We start from the raw sequence: 21,297 nt of genomic DNA on the forward strand, positions 1-21,297 counted from the left end.
ATCTGAGTTCCCTAGAATACTTTCCATAATTTAAGGGCTTGGTCTCTGCAAAAATTCTGTGTCATGAAATACAGTTTTCACATGTTTCCAGGATAAATTTGTCCTCCTATTGTATTCTTCAGACTTAAAAAGGTATGCTAGATTTAATATCCTGTTTTCTCCTACCCTGGCTTGCCCCTAAAACCTGAAGCTGATGGATTATCAGTAAGGTTATCTTGGGCAAAACTCTGGAATATCTGAGAAACTTTTTCCCAGCAAGGATAGTATCTCTTCCGGGAATGGCAGCTCAGTGTGTTAATGGAAATTTTTACCATTTTTGTGAGATTCTGGGCCAGATGTAGTTCCAGGCCAACTTGGTACTGTTTGCTCATTCTTTCTGCTCCAAAGAGTTTGTTTTGTGCTATCTATGGAGAGGAGTGTTGTTGTTTTAAAAAGATGACTCTCTCTTAAAAAAACCTAACAAAGCAACCAAGTTATCAACCTGCAAATGTTAGAGGCTTTTACAGAGGAACACTCCATAGGATCCATTATTAAAAATATTTTCATGGTGTATTGAGAGAAGTTGAACACTGTGGCATTTTTCATTTGGAAAACGCTGCCTTTGTAGACCTCAGTTGCAAACCTCATCCACACTGAATACATGAGGGTGCATTAAAGCTTCTATTTTTAAGAGGTTGAGTTGCCAGCTGTTTCATTGGCTCTGGATTGGTGTATTTATATTAGTACTGTCTTCCTTGTTCATTGTCACTTTGCCCAGGCTTGGAAGTTGTGTGTTTGGGGAATAGTGCTCACTTAGCTGAGCGCACCGTGTCACCTTTAATAACGCGTTGTGCACGCTTCCTGCATGTCTTCAGGGGATGCCTGACAGCTGGCCCCTGACATAGCCTATGCATTCAAGTGAGTACAAGGACAAGTTTCAATTTGTAGATTCCTGGCTTTTTATCTTCCTCACCCCAAAATAAGTCTAGGTATAACGTGAAATATCAAACCAATAGATACAGATGCAAGAAGTAGATACAAGAACCAAAATGGCTAGAGGAACAAAGGTAGTTGAATTTGCTGAACACGTCTGATGTTTGTTAAAGCAATAGTGATGTTTTTGTGCTTCTTCTGCAAAAAGGCATACCCTTCTTTAGGCGAGAATAAGAATAAACTGAATAAACTGAAAATTTAGCACCTGCATAGGTTCTTGAAAACACCTGAGACTTGTATCTGGCCTATGTAGTACCACTCTTTAAATTTGTAGGAGAAGGAAATAATAATGGTTGTAGCAACATCCTGTATTTTGCTCGATTTAATGTTTTGAAGAGCACAGAATCACTTTTCAAAGTAATCTGAGCTACTAGAGGGGTAGATCATGACCTAGGATCAGCTATTCTTTGAGAAGATTTATTTGTGTAGGCAGTACAATGAACCTAAGTGTTTCCTGAAAAATACACAAACAATATGATTACTAATGTAATGCAAAGGGAGGTTTATAACATGCTGGAATAACAGATCTTTGCTAAGAGCATTTGTCTTAAGTGTCACATATGGAAAATCTGCTCTTCGTGTTAAATGAGGGGAAAATGAAAGTGTAAGTATTTTTCTACAGAATCTTCTAGTAGTTCTGTAATGTTAAACCTGGAAAGATTAAGTAATACATTACATAATTATTTAACGCTGAACTAGATTTTAATTGTGGGTCAGGTCAGAGCTCAAGCTCTGAAAGAATTGAGTTGTACAGATAAGTGGTCACATGACTGGTCATACATTTTATAACTTCAGCTGAAATGTTTTCAAGATGATAAGAATGTAATCTCTGAAGTGAAGGTCACTTAAGCCAATAGCCTAGCTCTGGTGGCTGGTGGAAAGATATAAAAGGTGTTGGTCGAGATGGGAACGAAACAGGAAATAGATGTGTGTTGGTACTTCTCTCAAGGTGCTCCGGTGGGCTGATGGCTTATGATATCCTGACTACTAAACTAAGATTCTCCTATGAGACTACCCTGGGCCAAGTATTATATCTTTTATAATCTCTTATGCTTTTTTCTTCTGTGCTCTGCTGGCTGTCCTTTTCCCCAGGGTTAAAAGAAAAACAAGCCAACCTGCCAATTTACCTGTGCATTTTGGAAGAGAAGTCTTCTTTATCACAGGAAAACTTTGTGCTTGCTTTTTGATGTCTCCTTGGATTAGCAAAGCAATGCATTGTTTCCCCTTAACCTTGTCCAAGATTTCCTTGTAGGTTCTGTTATACTGCAGTTTGGAAAGGTAGTTATGTGTTCTTTTTGAAAACTTAGCCTTAAAGGATGGCAAAGCCAAATAGTGCATTTCAGTTCTTTGCATCTTGAAGAAGCATAGAGATCAACTAACTCTCTTTTTGAAGTATCCTGAAGTGTGTAGTGAGCTGTGTAGATATTTAGTCCATTTCACTGAAGGAACAGTATTTGACATAATTTCAGTAGCTTGGCCTTTATTCAGTGGGCTACTGATGATTCAATATCAACTGAACAGTTCCTTCCACCCCAAGCTGGTTAGACCTACCTCAAAAAGAAACTAAGCAAGGTACAAAAATTATCCCTGCTTATGTTTTAGCTGAGTATTATCTGTTACACAACAAATAATAACAAGCTGCATTTGTTAAACCATTTAGACATGTTTGCACTAAATCTCATTTCCAAGACTTAGTACAGAAGTGTTTAAAAACTTTTTCACTTGTGTACCTTTGGAGGTTATTATCTGGAAGGGAGGTGAATGAGGAGAAGGATCACAGTAGAATATCTGAGGATTGTGGTCAAAATGTGTGGACTCAGGAGTAGACAATATTAATATAAGATACTGCTGTGGGTCTGGATTTCAGAACTAAATTGGTATAATCCATAAAAATTCACTGTTCTTGGTATAGTGATGAAGTTGAAACCAGTTAACTTACTTGTTAAAAAACTAATTTTTTTCATACCAAAACTTTTAATTAGATTAAGGACACTAAAAGTGTAGTAATGTAGCTCAAGGACAATAGCTTAAAATAACTTACATATGAACCTGCTTTTCAGATTGTCAGACAGTCTATCAGTCTTATTTTGTTACCTACAAGATGATTCCATAATCAGTCTTAGGGCAAACGTGTGTTCACAGGAGTTAGTCAAGCCCTGTCTCTTTGTAGGTCTGAGATTTTTTAATTCACCCTTGAAATGTGTAAGGAAGAACAGAACACTGTAAAGGGCTTTAAACTTATTTTTGTTCATAAGATAAATTGTGTGATTTCATATGCAGAAAAGAATACTTTAAAGCAAATGTCTTGAAAACAATTCGAAAGAAGGTTTAGAATTTGCAAGAGCCATGTTTCCTTTAACTGAGAGTTCTGGAAGCACTTCAAAATGATGACTAATCTCTGTTACTAATACCTTATACAAGTATACTCGTTTTCTGTTTAGTTAGGGCACTAGAAAATAGTAAGCTTAGCTCAAAGGGGGGTGTACTAGCTACACTGTAGTCTGCAGACCCCTATGTCTAAAATACAACATTGAGTTAAAAGTTATACCTTGTTCAATAGGTTCAGGACTAAAACAGATTTTGGTAAAGAAAAGTAGTCTTACTCAAGGGTTAAGAGGAGCTAGATATCAGAAAGGTCTTTGAAGATCTGACTAAATTCATAGTGCTTAACAGAAGCTGTTGAAACCTCAACTGCTTAGTTATACATCCACATCTTGCTGATCTTACTTGCCTGTTGACTGTTACGGAACACATTCACTCTGTATATTAATTTAATTCTGCCTTTCTTGTTGCCTTGTTCCAGTGGATCTGTGCCACACAGCAGGTTGATAATTCAGATAATTTGCTGTGATTCATATGATTCATGATTCCTCATTTGTGGACTGTCTTTAATCCTTACTTGTGTGTTACCCAGGCCTTCCTGTACTGGTCTGCATCTCAGTCTTTTCTGTGTTGGATTTTGCTTCCTATGATAATAGTACCAGCTTTGACTGAATGCCTTTTCCTTCTAACCTGGCAACTACTGGGTTCTTCAGTTTTGATCCTTTACAGCCCCACCCTTGCTAATTCAGTTTACCCCCGTCAGCTCAAATGGGAAATGTCTGCTGTGTCTGTTATGCACTGTGGATAATAATTTCTTTTCTTTACTTTTATTTTCCTTGCGCCTAATGAAGCTGGTTCTGAGAGCTGTGGAAAAAACATGAGTTTTCTGAAATTCTTCTACAACCTCCACTCTCTATTTTATTTTGCATGGTACTCCTGTTCTTTTAAGATGGATGACAAGTCCACTATTGAGCCACTTCACTTTCATTTTGTTCAGTTAATAGATTCTCTCACTTTCTTGTACTAGCATTTCAAATAATCTTAGGGTACTTTATAAATGCTGTCACCACTTTTCCCATTTTGTCTTTTTGTACTGCTTGTGAAGTTCTCTGTTCCAGGAAGATAAAAGGGTATGAGTCAGGGATGTTTCTAACTACTTATTCAGATTAAATCCCTGGGTAGGCCTCCAGTTCAGGCTCTTTTCTCAGCTTCATTGTTGAAGTACATATTTACTGTTTTACTTTCCTTAATAACTCCTCTTCCTATCTAAAAGTCTCTGGTAGCCTGGACTTTTCAGTTCTTAAACCATTTTGTCTTCAGTATATTTTATATGGCAAGGAGGTTCCATGTAATAATACAGTGGATATTGTCGTCCTCTATACTGATTATTGACCACTTTTTCTATGTCTTTGGATTCCAATATTTTTGAGATTCAGCTTTATAATGCTAACTTGGAAATTTCTTCATAAATACTAAGTACTTTTCAAAATAAACTGTTGATAGAGTTTGAAACATCTTGTGGTTCTAAAATTGTCTGAACAAAGTGAGAATGTTTGCCTTCAAATGAAGAAAGTCCTGGTATTGTGATATTTGTTTAAGAGGCAATGTTGTATTAAACATCTAAAATTGGAAAAAAGGTTACAGACACTGAGGTTAAGTTTGTCATGTCTGTGATAGCATTTTTATCAAATAAAATTTCAGGACTTTTTAAAAGAAGTAGGGTTTTGAGCAGGGCACTGTGGTGAGTTGCCTTGAGAAAGCAGTAGGTTTTAATGCTGTAATGTTGCCTTTTTGTTTAAAAAGGGCATTTTGTTGAAAGGATACTCTGTAATATTAATGTTCTGTGCTTCAGCGAGTTAATTTTCTATAGAATTGCTGTCCTGTTTCTATTCTAGCAAGCTGTGCTGTGAATTGGTATATATATTTTTATGTATAGGGACTGGTGAATGAAATACATGTTTAGTTTATTAAGAAATGCTAATAAGTTCTTCTTCCTTTTCCTACCTAGTATGATGAATTGGTTCCTGCATCCCTGACAACCAAATATGGAGGGTTTTATATCAACACTGGCACGCTGCAGTTTCGCCAGGCATCTGAATCAGAGGATGAAGACTTTGCAGAAGACAAAAAGCATAGACCAACTAAAGTGAGTGATTTTAATTAAGGCTTTTAAACAGAAATAGAAGCTAGGTGGACATTTGAAATATTTGATACACTTAGAATGGCTCAGATGAAGAGTCCAAAAGCAGAATGATGCATGGTACTGTTTTATTGCATCTTCTGTTTTGTGGTTCATGTACTCGCATTCAGTAACTAACTCAGAATGTCTGCAGGCTGTCTAGTCTTGTAAGACTAAGCATCTGTTTAGGCAGCCTGACAAGTTGTGTTCACCCATCTTGAACTGACAGATGATTTTGTAATTCTGTAAGAATTTTATTATACAAGATTAGACCTTAAACTCATCAATACTGCTCTTAATGATTTTGCAAGTTTTCATGATTTGAAATTGTTCCTAACTGTGAGAATTTTAAACCAAATTTAACTAATTTGGTTTAACCATATTTTAAATCAAAATACCTGTTAAAATAAACTCAGTTGATAAGAATAGCTATATTAAAATTATATACACAATCTTTCCAAACAGCATGCTATTCTATAAACTTTGAGGAGTTACAGTCAATGCAAACATAATTGCACTATGGCATGAACAAGTTGCATGCCATTTCTGAGAACTTAGTTCTTCTTGGTGTCCTTTCCTGCTCTATAACTCTTAATTTTAAGGTTCTTGTATTGACTCTCACTGGGATGCAGATAATGTTCTTTCTAGCAGCCTGTATGATGCTATGGTTTAGATTTGTGACTAAAATGATGTTGATAACTACAGAATTTTGCCTGTTGCTGGCTAACACTTGCACAATCTGAAGGCTTTCTGTTTCCCTGCCCTGCACCCTCAGATAATATAAGGATCGGCAGGGGAGGGGAGGCGAGGCAGGTGGCCTGTATTGAGCAGCAAAGATGTTTCATAATGGGCAGCTTCATCATCAGCAATGAAACTTCAGTAGCACAAGAAGGTGCAGAAATTCCATCTTCCAAGGTAGCCATTGGCCATACTGGCTGGGCAGCAGTGTACATGTACCTTAGAATATTTCTCTTACTGAAAACTCTAAATTTCCTAACTGTTTGAAAACAATTCATGATTAACACTTGTCAGTAACTTCAGTTGCTGCTAGGAATCCATCATACCATTTGCCTTTACACACATTGAGGTGTTTTTCCTGGCTCTGAATTGGAAAGAGTAAAGAAAACTGAATGTTTCTTGCTGTAGAAGTGTTTTAGGTGAAGAATCATTGTCCTTTATTTGATCTCTTTTCTAGATAGCAAAGTTGAAAGAAAGTGAGGATCGTGGAATGAAGAAACGCAAGCGAAAAGATGAAGGGACAGAAAAGGAGAAGAAGCCTCGGAAAATGAAAGTTCCTAAGCAGTTGGGGTAGGTTTCTTTTTCTTGGTAAGAACTCTTGAATTATATTTGAGGCTTGGCTTTGAGGTTGTATGCAATAGCAAGATCATTACAGCTCTTTTGAATATTGTGCTTTTATATTGTAATTAATAGCTTATAGATTTTGTTCCAGAATTTGTATGAGACTTTTGTATGACTCAGTCCTACAGACTAAATTTTTATCCCCTGAAACTTTGAACAAGGAATACTAAGGAAAGACAGATCACAGAAAATAAATTTTGAGTATTATGAATAGCATAAAGCATTATTGACCTACCCAACATCTAAACTAGCACTAGGAATTGCATCTTCTAATGAAAAATAATTTTCTTCTTATCTCTGTTTCTCATCTGTAAAGCTGTAAATACAGTTTAATTATTCTTCTACATATTTCTTACTGACTTTGTACTGAATTCTGAGGCTAGCATAGAAAGATTAAGATGGTGGGACTAGATTAGGTGGCTACTAGAAAACTATTGTTCAGAGGATGGAGGCTGTCTTACTGTGAATATTCACATTGAATATTGAAAATTTATTGACCTCATTTTTCATCAAGGTGACAAATTGGTAGAAAATTCTCAGTTTAAACTAAGTAAAATACAGATTTTGAGCCTGCATTTAAATTTTTTTAACAATGAAAAGAATTTTAATGTATATGCTGTGCAGGCAACCTGCCACTATTAAGCAGTCTTGAGAAGCAAATTTAAGTATTTTAGTATTGTAAATCTGCTGTTAGTTTTAACACTTGTGCCAACTTCTCCATAATTAAATTGAGAAGTCAAAATGAAATAAACTTTGCCTTAATGTGTATAAAACTTAACAAATCAGTTGGTGAACGTGTAAACACATGACTGCCTAAGGTTTACGGTAATTGATAAAATGGTCTGAAGATGCAAGCAGGAAGTACTTGCTTCTTCCCCCTGATAAATTTTAATTGTACTAAACTTTGAGTTGTGTTGTTAAAGGTTACTAAGGCCTCAAAAGTCACATGCTAATGAAAGATTTCTTTCCTCTACAGAGTAATGGCCTTAAATTCACACAAGTCTGAGAAGAAGAAAAAGAAATTATATAAAGATTCGCTCTCTCTGGCTGCCATGATCCGTAAATTTCAAAAAGAGAAGGAAGCCATGAGGAAGAAGGAACCTAGTCCAAAATCTCCAGTGACTGTTGCAACCTCTACCCCTAGTAAAATTCCTTCCTCCTCTCTCAGTGCAGGAAATGATATCTCTGACTTGAATCTTAGGATCAATGATCCTGTCCTCTCCATTTTTGGTAGCACAAATGAACCTGAGCTCCTGCAAGAAACTGAAAGTGCCCTGGAGATGCTGGGAGACATTGACTTTGACAAGTTGCTTGATGGCACTTCTGATGGCAGCCCGGGGTCTGAACTGTCAGGAGAGAATGGAAATGTCACTCAGGCAACCTACACCTCTCAGGTCATGACACCCAAGCAGGTGCCTGCCCTCCCAGAAGGTCTGCCTATGCTACTTGAAAAGCGCATTGGAGACCTTCGAACAGTAAGTATGAATTCACTGGTAGTGGATTACATTCAAGAACCTGAGAGAACAAGGAAGAACACTTAGGACCTTGAGTGTCATCCTTGAATTGCTGGCTGAAACTTTAGAAATGAAGAATTGATGTTAATGGCAATCTTAAAGGCTGTGTTTATATTCAGATGAAAACGGACAGAAATTATGCAGGTCAATTATTTTAGCAGTGTTTGTTTCACAGTGGAAGCAGGGTTTTCTAAATCTTCTGTGTACGATAACTTGTAATGTTCATTTATTTATGGGTTTTTCTCCATAATGGAAATACCAGTGTTATTTTAACTTAAATATTAAATTGAATGGGTATTTTCTTACTTTGGAGGAGGTTACCTGAAATATGACTGCAGCTTAAAAATCCATGTATTGGTTTTTTGACTTTAACTTGCCAGTTGGAAAAAAAAAAAAACAAAAAAAAAAAAAACCAAAAAACAAGTGAAAAAATCCACCACAACCAGAAACCACCACCCAACTACAAGACAAAAACCAACCAACCACAAAACAGAATTGTTCTTCTGGAAGGTTAGAATGGAATCTGAGATCCTCAAAAATGGGATGAAAAATGTTAAATTAACAAGTTATGAATATTCCAGTAAGTTATTGAAAGGGATCAGAGCTATTAAGGTGTTACATATTCCTTGTTTCCGTTATGGATGTTATCCTAAATTGAGAATAAATTTGTTGCTTGTTCAGATTATGATATTAAAGCTTTTCCTTACTTAGAATAAAGTGCAGCTTTTCCTTATTTAGTATAAAGTGTAGCTTTTCTTTACTCATAGTTAACTGCTTTTTTCAAAACTTACTTCCTTTTTTGGACAAAAAGAAAATCATTTAAACAATTGCAGAGCTTGCTTTGCTCTTACCTGTAAAAGTGTCTTCTAGTTTTCTTACTTATTTTTAAACATACCAAGCTAAATACAGCCATGGAATTAATATTTACTGAAGTGAAGGAGCTTCTGTCTGCCTTTCAGTATGCAGGTTAATTTTGCTATGAATCAACAATAAGCTTCTAGCAAAAGTGCAGAAATGGATTAGGTCAAAATTCAGGAAGCGTTAGTGACCTACCCCAAGTTTTTTGACATTGCTTCTCTGTATAACAATCCCAAACCAGTTGGGAGGCATCTTTAATTCAGTGGCTCTTGGAAAACGTAACTCCTCATAGAATCATAAAGTGCTTTGGGTTGGAAGGACCTTTTAAGATCATCCTCTCCAATCCCACTGCTGTGGGCAGGGATACCTTCCTCTAGACCAGCTGGGAACTCTTCCATTTTTGACAGTGTCTTCTGAAAGCTTCCTGGCTAAGCAGAGAAGTTTATGCTTGGGGAATCACTAGACTGTATGTTGACTTAAAGATTGCTACTTCCATACCTTCTCTAAATTGCAATCAGACATCTTCTAAAAAGTACTAAAAATGAAAGAATATTGTTAAATATTTACCAGACTCTCACAGCTTTAGATCTCTTTAGCACAAAGAAAAGTTTGTAAAGCTGTAGGAAGAAGCCTATTCTCTATGGATGGATATAGTATATCAAGATTAAAAAAATAGTAATATTAGAAAGCCAATGACTAAAGGCAATAAAAACTTCCTGACGTCCTTTGATAGATTGATGTGTTCTAGTTCCCTGAGTGGGTTATTCTGTACTACCATGACAGAAGGCAATATTGTATACAAGAAGGAAAGTAAATAAAAGGGGTTTTTCTCTATTTTGAAGGTCACTGTCAAGATAATCACTCCGGGAAAACCCAACCATAGTTAGTAATAGTGATGAAGTTTATGAATCTGCCAGTGCTTCTTTCTTTAAAAGCCAGCAATGCTGTTCAGCATAATAATATAATGCTGGAATTGCCTTTCAAGGTCTACCTGGGACCAAAATGTTAAAGCTTTTTCTTTCTGGTTTATATAGACCAGATGATGACACTAATCCTTGTGTTAATTAGTCATAAAGGTACTAGATTTAAGACTTTCTGACTTGTCTTTTTGGTACCCTATCACTTGCAAGCATCTATAACTGTTCTAATTTTTTTAGCAGGACAAATGCTTCAGTGTTCTTAAACAGATAGTACCATTCCCTCAGCAACTGTATTTATGGTAGAAAACAATGGGTGGAATGCAGTCATTGCAGAAACTTTAAACTCCAGTATCAGTGTTCATGACTGAAGCAATAAAGCATTCAGACAATGGCCTACCTTACGGCTTAGACAGTGTCACACTCTTTTCCTGTGCAGTTCACACAGGAAGGGAGGTAGAGTTCACGATTTTTAGAAAATAGTTTTCTTTCAAATTTTGATGGGTCAGTTATAAAGAGCAAGAACAGTAAGTATTTAATAGTAATAAATTAATTACATTAACACTTGGACTTATTTGTCGTTTTTAGCTATGTAATTGAAAGTCACCATTCTATGGTTTTTTTAAGGACTCTTTTCTCGACTTGTAAATTTCTCTAGAGTAGATGTACGCTAGAGAAAGGTTCTTACTGATTTTTGTAGAATGGTACAGGGAATTGGCTTTGTCCTATAAGCTGTCATTCATTCCTTGTGAGGAAAAAAAAAAAGAAGGGATCTAGGTGATAAGAACAAAAATAAAGTACTCTGCATGGGAATTGCTGGGAGATCAGTAAAAGCTTCTGATAAAAAGAACAGAAATACCAGACAAAAATACTAAAGATACAGTCTAAAGATGGCAAGAATGCTGGACAGCAGCAGAAAAGAGTGATGAGGCATTCCTCTAGCATATATAATCCCATTGTAGAAATTGCAGCAAAGGTTTGAGAGAGCTCTAAGAAAGCTGGAAATATGTAACTGGATGAAGCACATAACAGGTAGAAAAAGATGGAGTAGAAATGTGTTAGTTAATGCTCTTGCCTTCTTGACCTGTCAAACAACGCTTCTCTTTTTAAAACAGAGATACTAGAATGTTGGTGGTGGTGATGGTGATAAAGCATCTACCATTATCTTAATGGTTATTCAAAAGATGAATGTGTTTACATCAGTGATCCAGGCAGATCCTAAACAGAATGATTGTCTGCCCTAGAGCAAGGTGTGTATATTTGAGTATAACAATCATCAGTTTTTTTCTAAGCAGCTGAGAATAGCTTGGTTTTCTTTATTCGTTTCCAAGTAACGTTTTCTGGGAAATAAGAATATGATATGGCTGTGAAAGTAAACATACAAAGACTGTTGGTTCAAAATACTCTATGAACTTGAATGCTTTTCTTTAATTGTATTTCCAGGCTGCCAAGATGTTTGATGAAGAAGGCAGGAAGAAGTTTTTCACACAAGACATGAATAATATTCTTCTGGAGTAAGTGCTTATCTGTAGAACCGAACCTTTTTGGAAAGGGGGTGAAAGGAAAAATACAGAAGAGGAAGTATTATTGAGGTTGTTCCAGCAAATCCCTTAAAAGTCAATGAAGGTAGATAAGTCTAAGCTAGTTATTAGCTGAAGAGATTTATATATGCATACAATTCCTATCATGTTTGTCTATCTTTATCCAGTGTAAAATGTTTTGTAGTACCCTGGTCCTTGCCTTCATGTGTAAAATTCAACAAAATTGCCTTTATTTACTCCTGTCTCCCACTTCTGGTACTCAAAGGATCTCAGCTTTCATGAGAGCAAACACCAGATTTTTTTCTTTGTAATCTTCGGTTAAGGGTTTAATATAGGAAGTTCTATGTTGATATTCTAAGAAATAAAAGTAATCTTTAGAGGACTATAACAGTCAGAGTGTATAAATTTTGATTCACAGTGGTGGGTATAAATTAATTTGAATGAGTGTTCAACATTGCTGGATAAGTTCATACATGAATGGTTTCTTGCCATTGATTAGGACTTCTTCCTTTTCTAAAAAAGCTTATCTGAAAATATTCCAAGCTGCTATTTTTGGTATGCATAGCCAGAATATGCTATGTTTCTAAAGCTTCCTTAGGTTTTTGTTCAGATGTCATCTTTACCTTGGAGTGTGTCTCTGAGTGTCTCCTGTTTGTTTGTCAGTATTGAGCTGCAGTTACAGGAGGTGAATCCTGCCATCCGCAATGGAGTGTACTCACACCTGGAGGCTTTCGTGCCGTGCAATAAGGACACGCTGATAAAGCGCCTGAAGAAGTTACACCTCAACGTCCAGGTAATGATGGGGAGAGGAGCTCCAGCAGGAGTCAATTATGTGACAGCAAGGAGGACTGCAGCAGAGTAGAGGAGTAGCCACACAGCCTCAAATCAAGAAAAATATTTTGTATCAGTTGCTAGAGAAGTTTAAAAGCTTCTTTCCATATAGGTGATATTGTCACTACGTTAGGAACAAATATTTTAAGTATTTCAGAGTCTTTATTTGAGAATGAAGTGCTTTCATCTTGAAAGCTGGATACAGGCTATTAAGGAGTGTTTCTGCTGTCATCACTAAGTATTACTGTAGTCACAGGGTACGTTTCAAAGCGGCAGATTTAGAAAGCCACAGTAATAATGATTATGATAGGCTAAAAATGCATACTTTTGTTATCACTTTTGTGTCAAGAAAAAAGGAAGGCTACATGGATAATAGATGATCCAGCCTGTATTATTTGTTCAAATTTCCTTTTGTGGCTAGGTCTTGCAAATACTTTATATGCCATTTTCAGTTATTTTGCTTTTGAAGATTGTTTTCCTGTTTAATAGAAAAGTTATCTGTGATCTGAAGTACCCTGACCAGATGCTTTAGATAAAATCCAGGACTAAGTCTTGCAGAGGATCTGAAGGTTAATGCAGAGATCTCAGTGCTTGCTAATAAGGCAAACAGATTCAAACACTATTTCTAAGCAGATAAACATAAAAGAATATTATAGTTCTTTTCAATAGGCAATTAAAATTAATAATGTAAAGTCAGAAGATGTAGAAAGTGAATTTAAAACATGTAGCAAAGTGTATAGTATATTACCTTAATGTTTTAAATTCTTAATATTTTTATTAATATTTAAATACATAGTCCTTACCTTTCAGGTACATAAATTGCATGTAATTACAATCCACTACTTGGATAATATAATACATACTCATCTTTTAGTCATTATCTAGGATGTTTTTATACCACAGTTTTTGGAAACCTGATTAATAGGCTATTTATTTGTAAGTGGTGAGATATTGATTGGTCTGTTTATTTCAGTTTTTCCCCTTTAAGTTTTTTCCCCTTCCCTATTTTAATTTAAAATCATTATTTAAAGAGAGCATGCCATAATGTTTTGGAATGTTCATGACACATTTATTTGTGACTGTCTTTTGTTGTTTCTGATCTCAAGACTTGCATGCATTTATATAATGCTGTTGCACTTAACAGGATTCAAGTGCCATGTAGAATTGTCTGTCTCAGTCCATAAATAGTACTGGGAATGTTACCTTGGGACTGATCCAGAAATTTTCATGAGACTATCTGAAATGCTCTTTATTTTACATCTAATGGGATTATTTTGGTACTCCTCTTTTCACAGGATGACCGCTTGAGAGAGCCATTGCAGAAGCTGAAACTGGCTGTCAGTAACGTCATGCCTGAGCAGTTATGCAAGTATCAAGAGGACTGTCAGGCCCGCAATCAAGCCAAGAATGCCAAGTAGGTTATTCTGGAGAGCTGTGCAAGCCTGTTTAGAACCCAGCTGGAAGTTTGTATCCATGTTGTTACTTCCTTAGCTCAGAAAATCACTCAGCTCCAGTTTAAGGGTGTCTTTTTTTTTAATTGTACAAAATACTTAATTTTGTGTAAGTATTATTGTTGCACATCAGAGAGAAACTCCATAAACTGAGTGAGATAGGTCTTGATAGAAAAAATAATCTGAAAGATTACTGGTTAATTCCTAAAATGGTGGATTAATGGAGGAGTATAGTGTGTTGAGATTATTGATATACTTTGTCCTTGTTTATTGTTATTGTTTGGATTATAGTTAACTAATTTTAGACTCGGAGAGGTATTAATAGTTTGATAAGTATCCTGCCACTTCCCAGTGGAGACATTGCTTGAAGCTCATTGGGGCATCAGTGAAAACATATGTACAGTGTGTCCTTTTCACTTGTCTGAGAACCATAAGGCAGTGGGGTGAGGGAGATAAAACTGTTTATTCTATAAGGAAGTATAGCAAAAATCTTTAACAGGTCCTCTGTGGGTTATTTTTTTCCCCCCAACACCTAGAATGACACTCATTTTTCAATTACATATTTTGTCTGTGTAGTATAATTCTGAAGAAAATAATTGTTCCAACTGTAGGTTGCAAGCAGAAGATGAACGAGAGAAAAATGGATCAGAGGAAGATGATGATGAGAAACCTGGAAAGAGGGTTGTTGGACCCAGAAAGAAGTTTCACTGGGATGACACAGTGAGGTAAGACAAAACTACATTTCCCACCAAGAATTTTCACTGACTTTATAAAGTGATCTCCAAGAGGATGACATTACATGATACAGTTGAATAAATAATTTTTCCCAGAAGTACACCTTGGAGAAGTTTTGAAGGCTGTTGGTGTTAAATAGGCAAACTGGAATTCTGTAATGGTAAAACATCTTAATCTTTAACTCGAAAGGAAAATCATCCTGTGTCCAGCCCTTTCCAGTTTCACTGCTTGTTTTTCTGCTTTATCCAAATAGATGAGAATTTTCTGACTCCAGGACTTTGAACCTCTTTAGGTAAAGAACAGGTGTGTAAGCAGTGTTATAACTGCTTCCCACCTTTCTAGGAATACATTACAAAACACCAACGAGCACTAGAGATTTCTGCCATAGGAGGACAGACCATCAAAACTGTTGATAAGGATTTTGGCAAGCCTCCCGGTCCAACAACAACTAGAACGATGCAATCATCTTAACCCCTTCTGTTCTCTCTGAACACAAATTCTTTATCTCTCGAGAGTAGCACAGATTCTTACTGAAATGATCTGATACTAGAGTTTGGTTTCCTAGAACAGATTTTTCTGAAAACTGGGATGACTATTATTTAAATAATCTAGACTTTTAAGCAAGCACATCTTTCTAAATTAGTAATTTCTCATGAAAGATCTAAGATAATTTTAGTACAAGTGTGTGTGTATATATGTGTATGTATTACTAAAAGGGGCTGGTGGACTTCTCTCAACAAGTCTTTTAAGTATATGAAGACAACAGGGAAGAAAGCTTAATGAAATATGTACAAGCAATATAGCTTGGACTGAACTGGAGGGGAGAGAGATGCTTAAATCTGTTGCTTTTTTTGTCCAAGAGACTCTGAAAGGATGATGTTACTTAACTGTGCACTTCTATATTTTTAAGAACAAAAGACAAAATCCCTGTCAGAAAGAATCCTCTGTAGAAGTACTCAGTGTAGAATGGATTTCACTTCCTTTCAGACAAATCAGAGGTCAGTGTGAGCAGAGTAAAAGGAGATGTTCCAACTGTGAGAAAACCACAAAGAAAATGTAAAACAAATTACAAAATGATAGTAGGATGAAAATAAGAGTAAGAGTCTGAAAATGGAGAAGTGACAATGGTAGAGCATACCAGTTTGTAGTAGCAATGGTTTGTGCAGTATAAACTTCCAAAAAACAGCTGGAACTGAGCACTTCCTGCAACTATCAGTAGACAGCTTCAATTTCTTAACATTTTTCTGCTGAGCTTTTGAAAGGACTGTGTCTTTCAAAATATATTTCTTCTGCTTCTTTTTGCAGGTCTCTGTTGTGTAATCTTGTCAAGATCAAGCTGGGATGTTATGAGCTAGAGCCAAATAGAAGTCAGTCTGCTGAAGATTACCTCAAAACCTTCATGGAAACAGAAGTGAAACCACTTTGGCCTAAAGGCTGGATGCAGGCAAGGTAAGATAACTGCTTCAGATATCTAGTCATTTTGGTGTAAACGATTTCTTTGGTTCTTATTTATTGTCTTACATTTGACTCAACCATGTACATTTGATATTGGTTGGAACTTAGGAGTGTGTTTGTGAAGCTGGAATAGTTTAGAAGAGCAAATATTTTTCTAAAATTAATTTTCTGTTGTTTTTAAGCTTGAGAGTGAAAAAACCCACTGTTTTCCTTGGACAGCTATTTGCTTGTATCATCTCCTAGAGACTGAATTTGCTGCCACTTCTAACACATCATGAAGCATGCTTCATTTCAGGAGAAAGTATGAGGTGGGAGGGTAACAGCTTGGAAAGTTCTTTATGTGATAGAGGAAGTGATAAATGATCTAGAAATCAGTTTTGCCTGTATGTTGGAACACTGCATTATCAGACTGCTCACACAGGCTTTAAAATTACAAGCTAGAATTTCGATAGCAGCGTTCACAACAGACTTAAGGTTTTTGCTCTCTATTTCTTGTTTGCACTTGGGATGCCCTGTTTTACAGTAGTTAAAAATGCACCAGCTTCTATACTTGCTTCTTACAGATGTAAGAAGAAACAACCACACATAAGAGAGGGAGAAATAAAATGGGAGCAATAGTAAACTGCTTTGAAACACAGGTTTGGCAGAGATTTCTAATGGTTTGGAGTGAAAGAGGAGCAAGTATGGTTTGGCCTGAGTTCTTTCTCTCTTGAGCAACCACTGCAAAAGATAATTTCATTAAACGTCAACCTGATTGTAAAAGCTAAATGATAAACTACTCAACTTGCTCATGAATACCTTTATTTTAGTTAAATCAAATGGGTATCAAGCTGTAAAAATAGCTGTACTAGATATTTCTGAGATCAGTCAGTGTAGAAATAGCTGGTTAAATAGTAACAAAATGAAAAAATGAAGTTTTATACTTCCTGGCATACAGCTGACTTGTTTTTGTCCAGTTTTTTAGTTTTTTGTGTAAGTATGCTAATGACTGAGATGTTGTCTGTTATAAAGATTTTATTGAATTAGATGAGACAGAGAATCCCAGTTTAGTTTAAGAATGGAAGATAAGACAGATCACTGATGATAGTGGAGAAATAGTCAAGAGATAGTGTGAGGTGATTCAAAAATATATAGAAGTGAAGCATGTTAAAATTTTGTATTGGAAAGCCATAAAACATACAGTTCTCTCCTTTCCATTTGATAAGTCCGCTGAAAATTTTCCTGAGCTTTTAAACTATCCATACAATTGGCTTCAACAACAAAAGACAAAAACTAAACAAAAAACCAAAGTGCCCCCCAAAACCACCAACAGACCAAACAAACCCCAACAGGTGACAGACCATAACTTCCTGTTAACCAGCAAGACTTAATTTACTAATGGGGTGATTTTAGTACCATAATGATTTACAAATTGTCCTGTATCTACTGAGTGGCACTTTCCTGCCTTCTGTTAAGGAAGTGGTGTACTGTAATTTGTAGGCAAACAGGTTTGCATAGAAAGAGGAAAAGAAAGTATTTCCTGGAGTCTGGCAGTGGTAATTCCTAATACAGCACGCAATTTGTATTCTGAATGCTCATTTTGTTGGCATGTTATGTTAGGGATTATGCTGAAGGCTTATAATTTTTTCGTTTTTATATGTGGCCTCAGGTAAGAAGGACCTATATAAACTTGGGGGAAAAAAATTAGGTATTTAATGCTAAAACTGATCTACTGACCATGTATTTTTAAGGAATTCTTACTAATCAGAATAGTGTATGGTACCAGAACTTTGTGGGTTCAGCTTAGAAGAAAAAATTCTTGCACTTTCAAAGTTAATTGTATTTAATGTTTCTTATAACTTCATAAGGAATAAAGAGATAAGGTATTGATCATAACTGGAAATTACAGAATCAAAGGATTGTTAAAGGTGCAAGGGACCTCATATACTGCCCTGTCCTTTCTTTGTACCATGTCTGATTTCTGTACTTCTATAGTACTTAAAATTTTGTTTTTAATCTTGAAGGCTGATGCTACAAATTACTGCCACCTGTGATTAATTTTGAATTTTCATTTCCAAACTGAAAAGATTAAGGAATGGATAAAGCACCAAGAAGGAGGTGGGAAGGGAAATACTCTGGAGAAGCTGTATAGGTTGGGAGGTGGCACATTAAACATGTAATGAGGAATATTGATTTTGCTCCATGATGTTCTTCATAGGCATTCAGTAGTCTCTGGTGGAACAATGCAATACAGATTTGGAGGTTAGTGTGGTGAAGAAAATGGGAACATAGAGCTGGAAATAGAATCTGAGAAGTAAGGCACTGAACTGTAGTGAGAGGATCAGTGTTTTCTTACCAGATGACATGAGATTTTTGGGTACTCAGATATTTTGTAATTATTGTAGCTCTGCAGGCTGTATTATCAGTGGTGAAAAGCACTTGTTTAGACAGCTGTTCATGATGTGGTCAGTGTCAATGTGATGGCAGTGCTGTAAGAAAATGTTGTCTGTCCTAGTTTGCCTATCTGGAAACAAGGAAGGTGACCCAAGTTTACACTGTCTATTCATAGCTGCATTTGAATAGTAAACTGTAGGGTAGATACAAGTCAGCAATCATTTTCACTTTCCACTTGGCAAGTAAGGAGCTGAAAACATTGAATAAAAGCATGGCAAGTATTGAGATTTGTCACACTGGCTCCTGCCATTCCTTGGCTCTGTAGTAGTATGTATGTGTAAGTCCAGTGTAACTAAAGTTAGAGAAGCAATACAAAATAGCCTAAAGTTTTTCTTTTATTAAAATTTCAAAACCTTTTACTAAAGTTTTTTCAGTACTAAAAGTACTGAAGAAAGCTAGAAGCAAGCCTGGCTACTGTGTTTGGCCTTTTATCTTCTGTGCTTTAAAAAAACCCCACAAGAGATTAATAACCACAAACCCAAGCCTACGGATCAGTGTGTTGGACATGTAGTGTGAAGAGTTTACAATAATCTTTTATTTTATATTTTAACTATTTCATTCATCTTTGAGGAGAGAGCATTCAAAGTGTATTTCTTCTGTCCTGTTGAAGGAAGTAATATTCTCTTATGTTGATTTTTGTTTGGTCATTTACTGAGGTATTTTGAGCATAAATGCAAATTATTACAATTTTTTAGATCTTCTGTTCATGGATGCCAAGACCTATACCATGACAGCATGGCAAAGTAATCATTAATTCCCTTGGGGACAGATAATCACAGGCTGGTTCTGAAAACCAAAGGATATTTGGGTATTTAGTGGTCATATGCTATTTGTCTTTGTAGAATAATTTCATGTTTCTTTTCTCACCACTCTTTTAGGATGCTTTTTAAAGAAAGCCGAAGTGTTCACAATCACCTCACTTCTGCTCCGTGAGTATAACAGGGACAACATGCTTTACAAGATCTTTAGGTTGTGCAGAGCATCTTTTCTCATCTTCCTGCTACCTATTTTAGACAGAGGGAAGGAAAGGGAAGTACTTTGGGATTTGTTTGAAGATACTTATAATCTTTTTTAATGCTCTAATTTAGGCATATAACTGTAACGTTCTTGTGGCATTAAATTTTAACTCACTTGAGAAGTGGCTAGATAACTCCAGGGGTATTAATTCTTGAATTAATACCTTTTACTCAAAGCATTACACGCTGCCTAATTTTTGACATTCAGCCTATTAAACTGAACTCAGACTGCAGTACTTCCTGCTTTTTTCTTTTCCTCAAAAATATCCCTAATCATGGAAGTCTGTGTATCTTAGTGGGATTTTATCTTCTTTATTTTCAGACAACACTGTGTGCCTCTCAGAAGCTGTCCATATTCAGACAGAATTCAAATAAATTGTTATAACTTTAAATAAAACCCCAGTTGCAACTTTTGTGATAAATGTGATTAGCATAGGGTATTTTTCTACATAACATCAAAACTGAGTCATGGTCCACCTACAGTAAAGTCTTTTTTTAACGAGGTGTATTTCTAGTTGCTTAGGAAAGGATCAAAATTTGCCTACAAGATGTAAATCTGCTGATTGCCCTCAAAGAAATAAAGTGTGAAATGCTGAACCTCTAAGTTGAAGCTGATAACTAATGAGCCTTAATGCTGTCCTTACTTGCATAACTGCAGTTCATGTACTTGCAGAAGAAAATCTGAGTTTGCTAAATTACTTCTTGCAACAAATTAGGTACAACTGTTTTAATAGTTGATAAGCAACAAACTCCTTTTGTGGGGGAAAGAAACAACTGTTTTTATCTGGTTTGAAATAAATGAGAATAGGAAGCGTTCTCCTCAGGGACAAAAATGTCAATGTAAAAAGTGAAATTATATTGCTATTCTAGAAGACTTCAGTATAGACAAAGCTATACTAAGTAGACAAACTCATAATTTTGAAGTTCTTCTAAATCAGAAAAACAAAACCAGCTCTCTGGATATACCCTGATCTTTATGTCAGGTTATATCATCAATTCAGTTGACTTTGCAACTATTTACACAGAGATGCATGATCAGAAAAATGAACTGATACTGTGTTATTTTTCCTTCCCCCTATATTTTAAGCCATTTTTCATTTCAAGGATGTCGTCTTATTAAAGCTGGACTCCTGTAGCCATCATTCTAGTTCATTGGGGTGTAATCAGGGTAACACTTGAAATGACAATCATTTGCCTTTTTTTTTGTCTTCTGATGCACATTTATCCCTTCTGTTTTAGGGCAAAGAAGAAGGTGATTCTGGCCCCTAAACCCAAAGTGAAGGTAAAAGCCTATTAAGATATCTGAATATCCAGTTAATGGTCCAATGTGACCATTTGATACAACCTGTTTCTGCCTCTGGTCCTGAAAAATTCTTACAGAAGGTTTGTCAGGCACTGCTTATTGACTTGGTGGTGGATTACTTTAAAGAATGTAGTACAAAATACCTCTTTATAGCTTTGTCACTTTAATCTGTATTAGGTTTTTGAAAATTGACTATGAAAAGCTACTAGTTCCAGTGATGTTTCACATTTTTGAATGTGTGCTTTGTGTGTTTTCAGTATGTGTTAAACTTGGCAACACTGGAAAACAGTACAGTTGGAAGGATGCCATAGTATAGAGGTCCTCATCTGACATGACCAGGTGTTGTCTTAATTCAGTAGCAGTTTTACTAAGTGATCAGATTAGCTACCCTATTCTTGATAATACTAGTTG

The 21,297-nt window shown here is 35.9% G+C and overlaps 1 protein-coding gene across 2 annotated transcripts in view; it reads left to right on the forward strand.

Moving 5' to 3' along the window:
• Positions 1-21,297, forward strand: part of UBN2 (ubinuclein 2) — a 52,780-nt gene that overhangs the window by 14,549 nt on the left and 16,934 nt on the right. For both annotated transcript variants that reach the window (XM_012569094.5, XM_072923338.1), the window contains exons 4-13: positions 5,303-5,440; positions 6,669-6,781; positions 7,809-8,307; positions 11,565-11,635; positions 12,326-12,455; positions 13,789-13,907; positions 14,556-14,669; positions 15,985-16,128; positions 19,446-19,496; positions 20,823-20,865. In XM_012569094.5, the coding sequence (XP_012424548.4) occupies positions 5,303-5,440; positions 6,669-6,781; positions 7,809-8,307; positions 11,565-11,635; positions 12,326-12,455; positions 13,789-13,907; positions 14,556-14,669; positions 15,985-16,128; positions 19,446-19,496; positions 20,823-20,865 (1,422 nt within the window). The remainder of the gene's footprint in view (positions 1-5,302; positions 5,441-6,668; positions 6,782-7,808; positions 8,308-11,564; positions 11,636-12,325; positions 12,456-13,788; positions 13,908-14,555; positions 14,670-15,984; positions 16,129-19,445; positions 19,497-20,822; positions 20,866-21,297) is intronic.

This window comes from Taeniopygia guttata, chromosome 1A, assembly GCF_048771995.1.
Source record: "Taeniopygia guttata chromosome 1A, bTaeGut7.mat, whole genome shotgun sequence".
NCBI classification, from domain to species: Eukaryota; Metazoa; Chordata; class Aves; order Passeriformes; family Estrildidae; genus Taeniopygia; species Taeniopygia guttata.